This window comes from Chelon labrosus (genome assembly GCF_963514085.1).
Source record: "Chelon labrosus genome assembly, chromosome: 3".
Lineage (NCBI taxonomy): Eukaryota > Metazoa > Chordata > Actinopteri > Mugiliformes > Mugilidae > Chelon > Chelon labrosus.
In genome coordinates this window covers 18413549-18432444 of record NC_140339.1, presented here as the reverse complement: position 1 = coordinate 18432444, position 18896 = coordinate 18413549, and the positions used below count along the sequence as shown (strand labels likewise).

The 18896-nt window shown below is 42.0% G+C and overlaps 1 protein-coding gene across 1 annotated transcript in view; it reads left to right on the top strand.

Annotated features, from left to right (window-relative positions):
• LOC311485598 (protein unc-13 homolog C-like) overlaps positions 1-18390 on the top strand; it is a gene marked incomplete at its 5' end in the record, with an annotated part of 93709 nt that extends 75319 nt beyond the window's left edge. Inside the window, 9 exons of the mRNA XM_084541123.1 lie at positions 2599-2687; positions 3042-3179; positions 4092-4215; positions 4950-5006; positions 7706-7786; positions 10774-10921; positions 14296-14388; positions 16197-16356; positions 17052-18390. Of these exons, the coding sequence (XP_084397249.1) occupies positions 2599-2687; positions 3042-3179; positions 4092-4215; positions 4950-5006; positions 7706-7786; positions 10774-10921; positions 14296-14388; positions 16197-16356; positions 17052-17337 (1176 nt within the window). The 3' untranslated portion in view covers positions 17338-18390. The remainder of the gene's footprint in view (positions 1-2598; positions 2688-3041; positions 3180-4091; positions 4216-4949; positions 5007-7705; positions 7787-10773; positions 10922-14295; positions 14389-16196; positions 16357-17051) is intronic.
• Positions 18391-18896: the final 506 nt, after the last annotated feature.

Here is an 18896-nt window from a genome sequence, read left to right as displayed (position 1 = left end):
TGGTTGGCTGTGGTTTTGATCTTCTCTTTGCGTTCCCCAAGCTGCAGCCGCAAAATGCTTCAGACAGGATTTTTCAGACCGTGTTTAATGAGCTTCTCAAACACTTACAAATCTCCGCAGCTGTGCCCTTAGCAGAGGTGCTGCTGCTGCCTCACTGTTTGCAGATGCAGACCTTGATCACTCCTACGCCATTACCGCCTGAAAAATAATGACAGCAAATGTCTTTACATTCCCTTCAAAATGTAAAATTACAAATTTCTTTTGTTAATGGACACTCAGGCGTACATTACAGAAAATCTCAAGCAATTGCTCTGTGTTCTAGGGGAAAGTTTTCCATTAATGTCCTCCTGGCATAGTAGGCTGTACGTTACAGAATGGTTCTCTATCAGCAATTAACGCCAAGAGCTGCTACCATAGTGTTACCAATAACAGAGATTAACAATAATCTCTTACAGTGCCCGTTTATGGAATCATCATGGACTAATATCCCCAGATTGGTATCAGACTTGGGTGACGTTTTGTTTGCTAATATGCTTTTCTCACTTTAGAGATGACGGTTTATTAAACCTTTATTTACTTGGCACTATTAGTCATTTCGGACAAGCTCTCGGTGGAGTGACAACCTGCCAGTGAGTAGATACTGCACTGTTGAAACAGGCAAAGGGAAGCAAAGCTGGGCTGCAGTTGATAGGCTGTCAGCCAGGGGAGAGTTTGTGGATTCTGGAGGACTCGGGGTGTCAGTCAGTGTCGAGTGAAACCAGCTACCATAGAGGAGACAGGTGCTCCCTGAATTCCAAATATGAAGTTCCCTTCATAGAAGCGTTAACAGAATTAGCAGTTCTTTAATTAACAGTGTGTGGTGACAGTAGTCACATATTGACAACTTAAGGTAGCTTCATCATTAGGTTCTGTGAGTGGAGGATGAAATACATTAAACTCAGCGTAGCCATGTGACTGAATCTAGACCTTATATCCATTCCCAGACTAATCCAAGACCTTTATTTTTAATCTGACCTTTCGGAAGATGAATCGTTGATATTTTCAAAGCCCAAAACTCCCCCTCGTGCCAAGGCACGGAAATCCCTGCGACCGCTTTAAAGGAAAGCCTTTCTAACAGGATAGCAGCCTCGGTTTATCTAGCAATGGGGTGAACGTCCTTCCCTCACCAGTATTCCCATTGAGACAAATACAAATTAAACTGACTCATTTCTGTTTTTCAGCCAATCAGCAGATTAGAGCGTAAATGAAAACCATCCCCAAGCCTTGGGGGACTGATAAAAGCACAAGGCCTATAGAATTTCTTTCTTTATTTATTTTATATCACTTGAATTGATGTTATCCGTTACTCAGATGGTAAAATAACTCAAACCTTTATGGGCAATTTTCTGTGTGACACAAAAATATTGTGTGCTGCAATCATTGCCACTGAGGTGACGGCAGTGTGAATGTGTGTGTGTTTGTGTGTGTGTGTATAAATCTATCTCGTTCATGCTGCAGATAAAGGCATGTCTGCAGAATAACAGTATCTTTAAAAAGGTTTAGTTTACACATTTGCTTCACAGCTGAGCCATCCACCATCAGAATGTGTGAGATGAGCGGCTCCGCGGCTAAGCTTATCTCGTCTAATGTGACGATCTGTCATGCATGTAGTGCGGTGCCTCGCCTCACACATCCATCTCTGCACTGAGCCTTAACGACATATGTTCTCCACCCCCATCCAAAACATCAATATTTGGACATTAGCACACGGTGAACGTAATTCATAAGCACTGAGGCAAACAGATGAGGTCACACATACATGTACTGACATGGCACACGGCAGAAATATCCAATATCCACTCATGCATTTCTTCTCAATATTTTCAACACACCATATGAACACAAACATGAGCATCCATCACATGCACATGCATAAAAATGATGCCAAAACCAACACATGCCATGCATGGGCATATAATGTACTTGCTGTGAATAGAAATTGCTGTTTTTTGTATGGGCAAGCATTGAGAATTGTCCATTGGTTGTGTCTGATCTCTCTGTGTTTGGCTGGATATTTAGGTCCATAGTTCATGATTTAAGAGGCTTTTACTTACTGATATTAATCTGAATAATCCAGCATTTTCTAAAATGTAGACAAAATATTGAAAAAAGGGTCAGTCAGAACATTTCAGAGTCAGAACATCTGTACATTTAAAAGCTTTGTTTATACATGTCTGTAAGCTGTATTCCCCCGAGATGTAGGCGGCTCACAACAGCCTCTCTCTTCTGTTACTCGTGAAAGAGTGCACAAAACTGTTCCGTTTTGAAAAGTGGCTAGCTGGCTGCTTCTTTTTAGTCTTATGACTCGGCAAGCAGTCATCATTTGCAGCTCTCGGATGTGAGCTGTCCATTGGTATTCAGAGCGTTGCTCAGCACAGATGGCAGGCAGAAGGAGCGGGAGGCCACCAGCAAGACAGGTTACTTCTCCTCTGTGCCCGTTGCCCCCCCTCCAACGCCCCCACCCCAGTTGAGGCATCCTCCAGAGATACAGAGTTCTAGCCAGCGTGGGCTCGTGCACGAAGTGTAATGATGTAGTAACTGTCTGTCTTCCACTGACAGCTGGATGCGGAGGCCAGTGATCTGCTAAAGGAGCTGCAGAATAAACTCAACACAGTGCTAGATGAGCTCAGCGGAGTGTTTGGCTCCAGGTGAGTGTTGGTTGTGAATGGTTGTGTGTCAGTGTGAGATTATTTTCAATAGGTTAATGTCTTTATTTATGTCTCATTCTGTGAAAGAAAATGTACTGCAGGGCTGCTTAGTTATCGACAGACATCTACTCAAAATGTAATTGACTCAAGCTCCTGCTGTGCACCATGTTCAGCGAGCACAGCCAGTTGTTTAACATTTCAGCTTGAACAAAAGACACTGCTGCTCTTAACACCCTACAAATCATATAATTGTCACAGCGGGATAGTGTTAGCACCTACTCAAAGTGGCTAACTACCTGCCGCATCCTAAAATGTGAAAAATGTTTAAATGAATGTCGTTGTCTCGTCACCCAGTTTCCAACCCGTGATTGAGGACTGCGTGAAGCAGATGAACCAAGAGCTGGTGCAGATGAAAGGTACGGCCAAAGGGAGCAACGCTGCCATGGATGCAGAGACCGTCCTCCGGCCTCTTATGGACCTTCTGGACAAAAAGTGAGTATCTACTGAATGCAGTGGAGGGACATGAATGGCTGTTTGCAATGCAATGTTCTGCTGAGAAAGCTGGTCCTGGTAATCATGTAGATGTTATTTAGATGCATGTCCCGTCCGCCTAAGCATTGTTGCTGACCAGGCGCCCCTACTCCATGGCAACAATACTCCCTAATGGCAGCAGCCATCCCCATCAGGTTAAGGCAACCTTCCACACCACAAAAACTGCTTAAGAACAGCTCAAAAAACATGAAAAATAGTCCAAGCCGTTGACTCGGCTTCCAAACCCCGAATACCCCAAACTGATCAAGTATCTGTGGGATGCTCTGGAACTAGCTTGGTCCATGGATGCTGAGAACAGCTCTGGGTCACAGCTGCTTGATTGAGCGGTCTTGATGTGGACAGTAAAAATACAGCGACATTATCATTACAAAGTAATACACTAATGATTATTGGCAGAATCCATTTATTGGCCAATACAGTGCCTTGGTCCTCCAAATGCAACAGTATAATAAATACTGCCAAACTAAAGGGTGACTTTCTCTGTGAATTCAAGCTAATATACACTATGGTGTACTTGAACGGCACTCTTGACTGATATGGTTCGGCTGAGCTCTAGGAATCGTTCTTAACCATTTGTCAAACCAACATTGAGGCCAATGGGGTATTACAGGGAATCCTCTTAATGATATGGAAATATCTAATCCTTCCTCCTGTCTCTGAGACCCTGCCTACACAATAGGGTGAGATTAAAGCTGCTGCATTTATACCATGAAGCATAGGTGTTTTTCTTTATTTAACCAGATTACTTCTGAAGACGTCATCAGTTGGAGTCTTCGGGCATGTTGGCGCAGTTTAAGAGAAATGCTTAAAAAGTATTGACCCGACAAATGCCCCCTCTTTGCTGCTTTACAGTTTGATGTTATTTGCCAAGATTTGTGAGAAGACAGTGCTGAAACGAGTCCTCAAAGAGCTATGGAAAATCGTGCTAAACACCATCGAGAGAACAATTGTTCTGCCTCCGCTGAATGACCAGAGTGTGAGTTTGATCACTTATCTGTCTCTTCCTTGTTTTCGCTTACTCTTTTTCGTCTCTTGGCTTGGCCTCCACCTCCCTCCTCTTGTCCACCTGTCTCTCTCTCATTTCTTCCATCTGTTCAGCTCGCTCCTGTTTCCTCTTGACACACAAATTACCGTACATGACATGAAACATCATTGATTATTCCAACGCTGGGAGTAAACTTAGTCATACTGTTAATCCCTCTATAAGAGCTGGACATTTTTCATCTCAGTAATATTTCATTCATTTTCATTTCATTTTATTGGCATCACTGGATTCAGGCAAGAGTACACGCGGTGGCCATATATACTTTATGACTTTTTTTCTTTCTCCATGGTGTGTTATAAAGATTTTTGTAGCCTGCCAAGTTTCAAAGCCCTAACTTCACACCAAAGGGAGTTACTCCCTCGCAGAAGAAACACTGAACCTGCACAGCCTGAAATGTCGTGTTTGCTGTCATTGCCATTTCTTTTATCATTTATCTGCTGACACATCTGCCTAATGCTTGCCAAGCGGCTACTTTAGTACAACTCACTCTCTAAGCAGTTTACCAGAAACAGCAGAGCGGACCAGTTGACCAATCAGAGCGGTGCTGCGTCTTTCGTCTTTCTCATTAAATTCATTCTATTTTCATATTCATGTTCCTGACTTTTTTTGTTTGTTTAACTCGTATATATATAATAATTTACACATATTTGTTTGTTGCACAACAGGGAGCGCAGATGATCTTCAGTGCTGCCAAGGACTTGGGACAGCTGTCCAAACTGAAGGTGATTTTTTGACACCTTTCTGAATTCAGTACTGTATACACACAATCTATCATTTTTATTCGTTATATTGTACACAGATCAGCCACAACATTAAAACCACTGACAGGAGAAGTGAATAATATCTTGTGACAACACAATGTTCTGCTGGGAAACTTTTGAACCTGTCATTCGTGTGGATGTTACTTAGACATGTACCACCCACCTAGACCAGACCAGACACCCCCAACCCCGTAGCAATGACACTCCTTGATGGCAGCAGCCATCCCCAGCAGGATGCAGCCTGACACAGACACACACGCAAAAAACGGTTTCAACTAAAAAAACATGAAAAACAGCACAAGGTGTTGACCTGGCCTCCAAACTCACTAGATCTTAAACTGATCAAGTATCTGTGGGATGATCCACAGAGGCCCCTCCCCTCAACACATAGGACCCAAAGGCCCCCCACTAACGACATTCTGTTGACACCCTCAGAAGGCCCATGTCCATTCTCTGATGAGTCAGGCACAAGGGAGACCTACACAATATTAATAAGGAGGTCATGATGTTATGCCTGATTGGTGCATATCAGAGACATTATAGTTAAAATACAAACTAAAATAACATTATTTTTGTTCCAAATCAAACATGTTAATAAAAACATTTAAAACACATATCAAAAATAAAAAAAATATATAATTTAAAAAACAGATTCATAATGACATATTGACATTAGAGCTTGGTGCATCATAACTGGGCTGTTGTTGCTGCTGATGTGACTGGAGGATGTTTGATCCCTCGAGCTCTGTGTAGTGAGGCACTGGAGCGGATCAGTGGCTACGCTGTGGCTTTCATTGTGTTATGACAGTACCTCTGAGAGGTGTTTTAGTTTTGAGTCGTGCAGTGGTGCACTGAAAACAGTAGGTGTGTTTTACCAGTGTAAATACAGTATGCACGTGTTTCCCCATTGATTTGTTTGCTCGTGTTGTGCATTGGACTCTATCAGGTGTCCTTCGAGGCAACATCTGGCCACTGATCATTAGTACGTACGTAGATGGGAGTGTTTCGGTCTTCCTCTCAAAGTATTAAAGTGCTTAATCACCTTCTCGTTATTAATGATTATGGCTGATGATCTTCGGCTCACGTTTTTCTCCCATGTAATCCAGTACATGTGTATTCTCTTTTTGGAATTGTTTGTGTGTTATTTGCTGTATTGTTGGGCTACAACTGTTCCGTTTTAAATATATATACTGTATATATTACATATACATATATATTTTGATCAAACATACAAAATGCAGATAATAGTGTTGTACCCTTCCCCTAATGTAACAGCATGTATAGGATGGAACAGGAGAGGAGCTGTTTGGGCTGAAATGTTGTTTGCCTGTAATGTATTAGCTGTGTGCAGGAACAATTTCACAATCGTGTCCTCTGACCTCCACAAATCCCGTGCTCATCTCTACGCAGCACTTATCTGTCAAAGCAAATATGTTACAAGAGAAGGCTTATAGTGAGTTATCGGCTTTCCCTCCTGGATTTGCTAGGAAGATAATGACGTCTTTATGTAATGTTATAATTCTCTAGAAAACTTCCACTTTCTAAATCTGTCCAAATCATATGCATCTTTGGTAAAACAGCAAGAATACTGTCCAAATAGGCATTACATTCCCTTTTGCCTGCCAGTTCCAGTTTCTTGGAGGCTTGTCATGATATTAGTTTCATTATCTCGGAGCTTAAAACAAAAGGCCTTTGCACGCAGCTGTATAGACCTACAACCAGTAACAGAACATGCCGTATTTGTTTATTCAAGCACTTCAACAGCTCTCCTCAGTACTTACATCATATCAAACCCACCCTATATTAGATAAACACATTCTGTTGGCCTGGCATGCACAAGGCTGCGTGGAAATCTGTTAGAACAGAAGGGGAGGCAGACTTTTTGTGCCATAGACAATGCAAATCATTGGGACCCAGTACAATTTTGGCATAAAATCCAGGCAGCGTCTCAGCATAGATGTTGATTAAAGTAAGTTTGTTCTCACACTAGCACTCTAAAAGCTGTTTAAAATAGGGTTTTGGTTGATTAAATTCGTGCCATGTCCCGATTATAACTGGATACATGCATGTTTCAGCTGAATGTGTGAGGTGCTTTTTCACTCAGCTCACGCAAAAGCTTCCAGACTTGCGTGTTTTTCTGCACACGATGGGTCAGAAACAAGAAAGTTTGCAGATCTGAACAAACAGTTTCGTCAGAGCACAGTTCCATAAAACATTCATGTTGTTTTGTCTGCGCCCTGTAAGGGAAACACCAGGGAAATAACGCTGTGCCAGAAGTTATTTAATCTGTAACCAATACACAGATCACAAAAGTAGCAATTTAAATTGACAAAATAATTTTTCATGATTAAAATAGATTTTTTTAGAGCGCTGGTGGGAGACATCAAGCCTCAAATTTATCGGCACCCACCAGGTTTTAAATGACTCCGACTGGTTCTGTTTTGTAAACAGTAATTGCTCTAATAATATCTTCCTGTTGCTCACCGGGTAATTCAATAATGAGAGATGAAGTGGGGGGTTCAGAATGACCATTTATTATGGAAACATGAGCATGCAAGGTATTTTGGGTAGTGACACTCTGAAGAGCGATGTTGTGAGCTGAATCCCAGATGATGAAGAAAGCTAGGGCCAGGACAACTAACTCTCTGGTATCCCTCCAGGAGCATGTAATTCGAGAGGAAGCCAGGAGTCTGACACCGCGCCAGTGTGCAGCCATGGACCTTGTGCTTCCCACCATCAAGGTGAGTATTTTGTTGATTATACCGTTGGCCTTGCAGGATGGCTTAACTTCACCTCCAAAAATCAGCGCAGTTGCACATAGCAGAACAGAAGTATGCAAATGGTTTAAATTAGCATACTGTAAATCAAAGTAGCATTAAAATGTGTGGAGGCTGGAGTTGTGTGGCTTAAGTGTTATTGTCTCCCTGTCTTCTTTTCCCCTCTGTTTCTCTCCAGCGGATAGGTTTGTTAAAGCAAAGATCTAAGTGTAAATGTTGTGGCTAACGTGGATATTTATATTCAGGCACTGACATGACGGTGCACTTGCTTTATATTGGAGAAAAAGAACGTAACTTAGTTGAAGGTTTAGTTAAAAAAACACAAATATAAAAATGATAAAAAGAACTTTAACAAGTGACTTAACAAGCCACCGTGATTATGCTCTTTGATTGAATTAGTATCTCCTTTTATCTCCTCCTTTTTTGGTGAGACACAATGAAGCTACAATGAAATGTTGCACCCGAATTAAATCATTTTAATCAAGCTAGCAAAACTGCCGCATAATTACAAAAAAAAAAAAACACCACTCCTTTTGAGACAATGTTAAGACCGTGCCTCCGCTCTACAGGGACAAGAGCTGAGTTATGGTGAGGTGCCACTGCATAATAAAGCGCAGAGAAAGCTAATTGATTTTGCTGTCACCGAGGATCTACCTGCAGGTTTAGATCAATCACCTCGCCTCTCTGCATCAGTATTCCAAAGAGACCACTCAGTTAACAAAGTTAAGGAGAAACGGCTGATCGGATGAGGAAATGCAGCGCAGGCAGCCTTCACACATCACCCCGCATCACGTTATCACACTGTATGTGCTCTAATCTACAATAAGAAAGAAAAAATGGAAAAATGAAACCAAATATTTGTTTTATATTAACTTCTACACGTAGTTATGACCTAAAACAATGGCTAGGCACTGTCTCAACATAAATAAGAACATAAAAATGATACATTCACCACCAATTTTCGCTTATTTTCAGCTGAAAAGTGAACCCAAACACAGCATACAATGTTTACTTGAATATTTGACCATGAGTGCATTTTGGGATTACTGAAAATATTTCATCCAGGCCGCACTTTGAACCTCTAAAAGCTAATGGATGGGAAAATTGTTAAATGCACCCGCCCATGTGACAATACAGTCCATTTAACAGACTCCCAATAATACATTTATCCCTTTCTTTGAACTCTGACCTGGGAGTGATTGTAGAAAAAAGCTGTTTCAGCCTTTTCATCAAATTTCAACTCTGATGTACTAAATTCGCACACACGCCAGTACATATATTAATTTGTAGTGCATTTCAGAATGAATGCAATTTGTCTCAAAGAGTATATTTTGTCACGGCTTTTGTTTTTCTTCATGTCAGACGTGCTGCAGGTATTGCGTATGGGATCACTGACTTGTTGTGGTATAATCAAGGGAAAGGTGTCACCTCACATCGTGCGCCACAACATGCAAACCCCTGTAAGCCTTGAGGATAGACAAAAACAAGATAACTGGAAAGAGATAAAGGAATTCAGAAGAAGACGTGATAAACTAACAAAGAAATTAACCATATAAGTAAGGATATAAAAAACAAAAAGCAAGAGGAAGGAGAAAGGAGGTGAGAGCAAAGATATGTCAGATGGGTGGCAGTTTGACAGGTGATTTTGCCAGAGGCAGGGTGATATTTTGAGCATGCAGGTTGATTCTTGTCTTTTTGCCGGAGGGAGTGCAGGGCCAGCGGTGACACTGTGGGCATATTCGAACACCTGGCAACAATTTGCCGGACAGTGATGACGTGAATAGCATGGCATATTCTTTATTTAAATAAACATAAAGTAAGCTGCAACAGATATGATTTACCATAACTTAAAATTTTGTTGAAGACGTGCTTGCTGTAAACCACGGTCCTCTTGAATTGTTCCCGTGTTGTGTTGGGAAACCCTGAGGAGGCGCTGCATTGACACCATTTAAACAAAGGAAAGGGAATTCTAAAAAGTACAACTCTGTATAATTCTGTGACGGAAAACCTAGACTATAAACAGAAAGCATAAATTATAAAACATATTTATTCCTTGCTGTAGGCAATATGTATGTGTATGTACTTGTATTTCCTTTCTCTTAATAAACCCATGACTCACACCCTGCATGCCAGATTAGGCATAGTTCACAAGAGGCACATGTCGGTCAAATTTTGTGACTCGTGACTCATCTGTGAGGCAGGAAACAGTGTCTCCTGCTGTGTCGCTTCACTGCCGAGCTCTGACCTGACACCTCTCGAAAAAAGTATTGGCCAACACTCTCTCTACTGGGGTGTTATTCTATGTCTGGTGAAGATCGTGTGCCACAGATGTCACCTGGCACCTATGTGTGGACCCTTTCTCTATCTGCTCTGTTTTTGCCTTTAAGGATATAATAGTTGTGTGTTACACTTGGATTAAGACAACAGACCCTTCGCTAACGCTGCCTGACAAATATTCCTTTGTCTTTGTAATGATCACGTGTTGCAGCAGAGAGAGCTAGCTAAATGGATAGCAACACTAAAAAAGGCTATAAAGTGTTTAGAAATGTGTTTCCAAGTTCTTCTATTAATCATCCCTTCCTTTCTTAATAAGATCTGTCCACGGCCACCCTCCCACTATCCACATGTGGGAGTGACAGCACTTAAATGAATGCAAAGCCTTGTCTCTCCTCAACTATCAGGCTGATCAGCACAAATGTGCATTAACCACCCAAGCAGTGGTTTCAGATTTAAATGCCTGGTAATTAACCACAAAAGTAGCTATTACCGCTGTCTCCCGTCCAGTCTCCTGCTTGTAAAAATGGATGCTGTCCACATAATCCTAGGTTATTTTAACCGTAACTCGCTGTTGTGCATAAACTTAAAAGAGGGTTTCTTCTTGGTGTTGTTTCAAAGTTCTCTTGACGAATGCTAGACGTGAAACATGCTAAACATTGCCTCTTTTCTTGCAGCAATACTTCCACGCTGGAGGAAATGGGCTGAAGAAAACCTTCCTGGAAAAGAGCCCTGATATGAAGTCCCTCAAATATGCTCTCAGCCTTTACACTCAACCTACAGATGCCTTGATCAAGAAATATATATGCACCCAAACCTCTCAAGGTAAGGAGACAGCCAAGGCGTAGCTCATTAGGTTTTAGCTGGGGACATCTTGGAGCGTTCAAATGCTGAAAAACGATAAGAGCTGTTGTCTTTGGTCCAGGCTAAAATAAGTATTCTAATAAAGCGTGGTGGAAGTGGCCTGAAAAAGTCACATTTTTAGCACATTTCAAAGGCACATCTTCAAATTAAACTTGGTAAACGTAGTGAAATCGTTTATTCACAAGCATTCTGGTCCGGCCGTTGTTCACACTTTCTATCAAATGTCTGCAGTCTTTCGGTGTTGTAATCATAAACTTCATAAGTAATGAAAATCAAAAACAATAGGCTTATTTCTGTCGCCTCACTCACAGCTCCTATTGCTTCTTACAGCCAATTGAAAATAAAGTGACTCCAGTCCTGGCCTGTTTTATCCTCAGCAGTGTGCCGGTTTCAGTCTTGGCTCCCCTTCTGAAGACTTCTCTGTGTCACTTTATTTTCTTCAGGCTTATATGCGCAGTGGACATCGCGGTAATTGCATTTATCCACTGACTGTGTAAGTCATTTGCCGCTTTCACTGTAAATGAATAGAAAACAAACAAACAAATAAACAAACACACAAGCAAAGCTATCTGTGGCCGCTCTACCCCCTACCCTCAAAGGCTGGACTGAGCTTGAGCTCTTTCCTTTTCTCTATCTCGTTATAAAACACATACAAAAAACATCATGATACAGAGTCTAACGTATTTGTGTAGTCTGTAATCTATAAATTCCCTTTTGGGCTCTCTGCTTGCGCTTTCTCTTCGTCATCACTGACCCACTTTCATGTGGGTCTCATTCAGCTGTTTCTATAAGGAACTTTTTCTCTTTCTCCCTGTAAAAAGGCAGAAATACCTTCCAGTGTCCGAAGAGACTTGAGAGGGAAATCAGCCCAGCGGGGCGTAGAAGCTTTAAGCTTCTGGTTGCCTCAGTGTGTTCAGCCTTGCAGAACGCAGCATAGGCTGGCAGCAGGAAACAGAAAGGCTGTAGGAGAAAGCTACTCAGCCAGCAGGCCAACCAGCGTTGCAGCTCTGTCTGACTGGCAGATGGGCACGGACGCACTTGCCTTTCCCCGCGTGCTATTTTGAGATTGCGACTATGCGTACGTCCTCTTCCTCCCGCTCTACATCTCTTCCTCCCCAGCCTCCCCCTATTTCACACCATGTTGTCGCTCTTTATCTGGGGTGGTCCAACGTGATGCCTCTAAGTGGAAGTAGTGAGGTGGTTGATGTGCGTTAGGTCAGTAAACAGTGAGGAGATTTGCTGACGCTTGATGTACCACAAGTGGACGCGGTAATCACCAGCCCCTGTGCTCTGACAGTGACGCATTTAGACCATGGCATGTTTAATCTTGACATGTGTGGCTTTGGAGCCGTACATGTTACTCTGTTAGAGAGTGGGCTGAGGTTGCAGCCGCTTTATGCAGCAGTGAATCAGAATCAGAATACCTTATTAATCATTCAAGGAAACTGTTTTGTTGTCGTTTCTCCCACAAAGAGTCAGTTGCAAGGAGACAGAGTCAAATACAAATAGAATAAGGTGCATAAAAACTAAGTATTGCACACATTATTCACAATTTTCAAAAGGAAATGGTTACAAATAAATTATAAGACTGACCAACACTCAGCGGGAGACGTTAAAAAGTTTGATGGCCACAGGCAGGAAGGACCTCCTGTGGCGTTCTTTGGTGCATTTCGGTAGGATGAGTCTATTACTGAAGGTACTCCTGAGACAGGCCAGCGTGTTGTGGAGTGGGTGTGAGGAGTTGTCCAGGATGGGCTTCACTTTTGCTAACATCCTCCTATCTGACACCATGGTCAGAGAGTCCAGCTCCATCCCTACAACATCACTGGCCTCACCAATCAGTTTGTTGAGTCTGTTTGCATCCGCCACCCTACAGCATACAGGAGGGCACTGGCCACCACGGACTCAGGAAACATCCTCAGCATTGTCCAGCAAGATGTCGAAGGACCTCAGCCTCCTTAGGAAGTAGAGTTGGCTCTGGCCCTTCCTGTAGAGTGCCTCAGTGTACTTCGTCTAAAGCACACATTATCCTATATAAAGTAATGTCACATTAATATTTTGAATTTTCATGCTCGTATAGCACAGCTCTGATGATATGTAACTTAGTGTAGTCTAAGCGTTACTGCAGTTATTTAATGAGCAAGTTATCTCACCATTCTTATCGCTTCATTTTGTTAGCATTTTTCTCACTTAATCTACCGACCCTGCTCACAGCCAGCGGTGTCTTATCTACCTCTGCCTCATTTATCTTGTTCTCATTCTGCTCCTCCATGTCTCTCAAACTGTCCGTCGCAGTTTCAACTGTGTGTTTGTCCATTTCTTTCATAAATGCACCTACTGGCGGCGTCACGTGTCGGACTCCCACCAGAAAACGCGCCGAATCGATCAGCCGGCATTATTTCAGTCGATGGCTGATGTAAATGTGCAGTTTCATTGCTTTGTTAATTTCCCACAAGTCCGGGGCTTAATTGTGCAGCAGAAATGTTTTTCTGGCCTCCCCCCATCCTATCAGGGTGTCACTACAATAAATCTCCAGGCTTGTTCCTTCATTACCAGCCATAATGGGCACTGCGTGTTTGGCACATATTGATTAGCTATTGGATCCGCGTGCCCCTTCATCAACCACTCCACCACTCGCCTTCCACTATTCAACATCTGTTTGTCCCGGGCTTGGTGGCACCAGGCAAACTGAGACACATGGCCAGCAATCCATTCTAATTGTTTGTCCCTGTGTGATTGAAATCGTGCTGGGTGTGATGCCCAGAGGGGTATTTCCTCCATTGCCCCCGTGTCTCTGTTCACCCCATCCCGTCTCTACCTCCTTTCATTTCCGCTTGACTTGCCTGCATGCCGTCAAATCCGCTGTTTTGTCATTTTCTTGAGCTGCACACTTCGATGACTACATCATGTAGAACATAATTTATTTAGTGGATCCCTTCACCCCGTCTGCCTCCTCCATGGCCTTCAAACCAGACAGATTACTCCACAATTCTTGTGGTTGTTCTTGTTTAGCCCGAAGCTAAAGGAAATCCTGCTTTTGCTTGTTTCTGTGGTGCCAAAGAGCTGAAATCTAGTCTACTCCCCTGCTGTTTTTCTTGGGTTTGGTTTTTCTTAGCTTTGACACACAGACAGGTGTTTATATGCAGCTTTATGGATCAATTTCTAGGTATGCTCACCTACAAAAAAAGCTGTGCCCACAGTTTTGGATCCTTCTTACATCCTCTCTCTCGCTCTCTCTCATTTCGATTTCTAAACCCTGGCCTCTATATTTCTCTTGCTACCTTCCCTCTGATTTTCATTATGCCTCTCCTGTTGCTCTTTTGGTGTGTGTCCAGGTCAGTCATCCAATGGATCGGTAGGGGAGGTGTCGATGCAAGTGAATCTCATCTCTCATCCTGGCACGGGAGAGCACAAAGTCAGCGTGAAGGGTGAGTTTCTTTCCTATGCGCAGACTATGCTTTTCATCATTTCTATTCAAATTAATTCACACCTGCGAATGTTCAAAGACTCAATCTCATTTGTGGTAATTGGCTTCTTGGGCCATGATCACCGCCGCTGTTGTATATTGCTTGAGCTCCTCCACACACAAAAACCATAAAACAAGGAAATTAACATCTGATATATTGCTGACGCCATAACTAATGTAGTTAAGCAGACAAAATCACCACCTTGCTCTGTAGTTTCTTTTATGGTTTTGCGTCTTCTTGAAGCTATAAAAACTGTTGTTAGCATAGCTCTTATAATTAATTTTTCTCAGTTATATATATTTTTACTCTCTGTATTTTTATCATATCACTGTGGCAGCATGGATTTTTAGACAGCAATGTCAGTCTGTTGCTTGTTTCATCACAATCATGATGAATTTGAGGATCACCCAACTCCCAGTGTGTCAGTTTGAAATAGATTTCCATTAAATTAAGTACACAGTTAGTCGTGTGACCCTACAGTTCAAAGAAAAACCGCAATCCCCATTGTCTCAGCGCTACTTTGTGTTAAGTGCTAAATGGAAACAAAGATGATATACATAGCAAATGTTTTACCTGCTTAACTTTAATATGCTGGCATTCTCACTGAAAGCTATTAGCATGCTGACATTAGCATTTAGCTTGTATCACTGTGCCCAGTAGCTGCTAGCATCTCTGGGAAATCCTCTAACTGGCATTAAGTAAGTATGACACACACCAACTTTATTTACTTGAGTACAAATGGTTGCATCATATTATATACCTGTTCAAATTCTAAATTATTTTTGCGCTTAAGTGCTTAAATAGTAGCCTGGAAGCCAACCTGAACTTTCGGCATCCACAAAATTTATGTTAGGGGGGATATTGGTCTGGAGATTCTCTGTTGGGAACTGAACACAGATCTGCAGGGCCAATCAAATCACTTTGGTAGGCTTTATGCGGTGATGGACAGAAGCATAACAGCGATGCAGTCATACGTGACATCTGAGTGCCATGTAGTTGAATTTGTTTACAACAAAATGGCTGATTGGTTGTAGGCCTATTCAGTACCATGCAGAGGCATTTTTTTCTTTTTTCTGTATCGGTTGAAACGTCATTTTCAACACATTTGATCACACTTAAAACATCCCACATAACTGCAACAATATCTGTTCTGCCTCCTCATAGCAGCACCATATGCACAACAGCTGACAAGCAGCTAAAATTAGTAAGAGCAGAAACATAAGATTGTGATTAGCGTTTATGTTGCTATGGCAATCACACAGTAGCCTATATGAAGGTTTTCTATTAAAAGAAAACCATTATAACAGGACAAATAGCTGCAGTTTATTCGTTTAGTTTTATCTTTAGGTCTGATCTTCTTTAAGATTTACCTTTGGCAGCTATCGCAGATCAAAATCTAAAACTTAAAATCCAGCTCGGTCTGCTGAAGCTGCCGTGTAAATCAGTATCTCTTGTCTCCTTCACGGTGGACTTATCCCTGTGCCTTGTTTAAATATCAATGCAGAACCGTGAGTAAGGAAAGAAATCTTTGCAGTTTCACTCAAAACCATGGAGAAGTTTACCGTTAAGGTTTAGATAACTGGAAATATTGCTGCTATCAGAATCTGTTGCGCTTGCTTTGACGGTATCTCATCATAATGCGACATGCTCTGCATTTAGTCAGTTATCTTATCGTTATCAGTCAAGAAAATAGAAAATAGGGACGGGGATGTGCTGTATCTTTTCGACTATGTAATCAGCAGCATGATCATTTCCTCTTCTCTTCTCAGTCGTTGCTGTGAACAACCTCATCTGGCAGACCAACGCCATGTTCCGGCCATTTGTAGAGGTCAACGCCGTGGGTCCACACCTGGCTGACAAGAAGCGCAAATTCAGCACCAAGACCAAGAATAACAATTGGTCACCAAAGTACAATGAAACATTCCAGTAGTGAGTATCATTTGTCCATCTATCAAGCAATGGCTGTTTTTATTTTGATGTAATTAGTTAGTAGACAAATTCTTCCCTTTTTAGAGAATCAATCATATCCCCTCTTAAACAGTGTCACTGTCAGATCCGAGCCAGCTCCTCCACGTTGCAGAGCTAAACCGATCTTGGTCGCAGCTGCATCAGTCTGATCAGGGCTCGCCCCAGCGCTATCTGCATATAGATTCACTCCTGGCATCGTCGTTTGAATCTTAAGAAGTCATTAAGTTGCCGGGGATAATTAGAAAACGTCTTGGGGAAAAAAAGTAGGCACAGAATAATGGCTCATTTGAATAGAAATATTAATTTCACTCGCAAAGCATGATTGAATTGTCTCATCGTAGCCAAGCATATAATAAGGAGGCTTTTCTCCGGGGAGATGTCACCGAGCCAGACCTCTTTACTGACATGTTGTATTCAACGGTGAACAAAGACGAATGTCAGGGTCCAAAAAGCAATTGGTTTACTCTCATGAACAATTCTTCAAAACAAGGCTTTGGGCTTTTTATTAAGTTAAGTGACTTACAGCTTACGTGTCAGTACCTGTACTGCTAGCATTTCCTTCCAGATAGTACAGAAATATATTCATTTTAGTTTTGTTAACATGTTTAAAGTCTGGAGTTGGACCTCTCTTATACCTGCATGTCATGTTCTCCCAGCGTTCTGAGTAATGAACACGGTCCGGAGGCCTACGAGCTGCACGTCTCGGTAAAGGACTACTGCTTTGCCCGCGAGGACCGCATCATCGGCATGACGGTCATCCAGCTCCGAGAGCTGGCCGACAAGGGCAGCTGCTCCGCCTGCTACCCGCTGGTGAAGAGCATCTCCATGGATGAAACGGGCCTCACCATCATGAGGATACTCTCTCAAAGGACCAACGACGAGGTGGCCAAAGAGTTTGTGCGTCTCAAGACGGACACGCGCTCGGCGGAGGAAGTGTCATAATGCGGGGTGTCATAATGCAGTATTACACGAGTTGCTGTTGTCTTAAGTCAGAGATAGAGAGAGGAAAAAAAAAGACGGAGGGAGAGAAAGAGCGGTAGCAACATTTGTTCTCTCGGGATTGAGGCTGAAGCATGAGATTGTCCAAAGAGCAGCGGAGGAGGCCCAAATATGGCGAGGCAGGAAGAGGAAGAAAGAGAGAGAGAGAGAGTTGTGTTTGTTTGTTTGTTTTTTGTGCATGTGCGTAAAACATCTGTTGGAATGTTCATTTTAAAACTACAGTATGTACAAGTGTTTACTTACCGTATGCTTACTATTAAGTACTATATTCTACGAGTTACGTTAATGAGACATGATACCTTTTGTACAACATTTAGTCTTTTTGAACAGAGATTTGTTCCAATAAAGTGCCAAACCAGTGGAAAAAAAAAAAGAACTAAATCAACGTATATGAATTATGGTGAACTTAGTATGTTTGAAGTTTGCTCGATTATTTTGTCCGGTGTAAGTCATTTTCTGACCGTGTGGCGTTCTGATTGTTGCAGAGTCGTTCATTTTGCACCCTCGTTTCCCGGCTTCACGTTCTTCCACACAGCACTCTTGTGCATGTCCTCTTCTCGGTCATGTCTCTCCCATGATTCCACAGTGACCGCCGAGCAGGGTCCTGTCCCCTTGCCTTCAAACTGTTTGTATTTTAAGTCGACCTGAAAATAGACCATCTTTTTTTAAATGGCGATGACTGCTATGTAAACCTTCATAGGTGTTTGTAATTTTATAACCATGACAACAATGACGACAGCCTCCAGTGCTAACAGTCTTAGCAGAAAGGATGGAAAGTGTTTTCTTTCCTTTGGCTTTTTGTTCGTTCTTTTCGGCCATCGGCTTCCAGCCTTTCTGAATGACCACTGTGAACATGAGCTTTGGAAAGCAAGCTTACATGACATTACTGACAGTTTGATATTATTGTTTCATATTTTTCCGATAACTTTGTTCCTGATAAACTGCCAAAGTTATATAAAATGTTTGTACAAAAGCAATCCATTACATGTATGGAGATATATATGTACATGTGATCTATTACTTTTTTCAATGCTTAATATCTGATTGTGGATAGGGTGGTACTAAGATTTTATTTTTTTTATTTACTGTGAAGCTTTTAACAAATATGAAAGTTGCACATGTTACTTTACACATTAGTTCTATCAGCTTCTGTCACTGGAATTATTTTTCTTCATAAAGGAAAGAGTCTAACATTTGGTAAATATGCAACATTCCTATGTATTGCACTGATGGGCGAATTGTATGTCATGTAAATATATTTAGTGAGATATTGTACAAAAGTCTACTTTTCTTCTATGTGCATAAAGTATGTGCAAATGTGTTAAAACATCCGCTTCCCTTTAACGTCTAAAAACTACTCAGCCGAACTTTAGTGTCTTCCTTTTGGCAGCAATTACACAAACACCGTCGACATCTGTCTGACATATACCTACGTCACTTCAGTCAATCTTCTTTCAGTGAAAGGAAACAAGGAAACCCAATCATGGGTCGTCGTCCTGCCA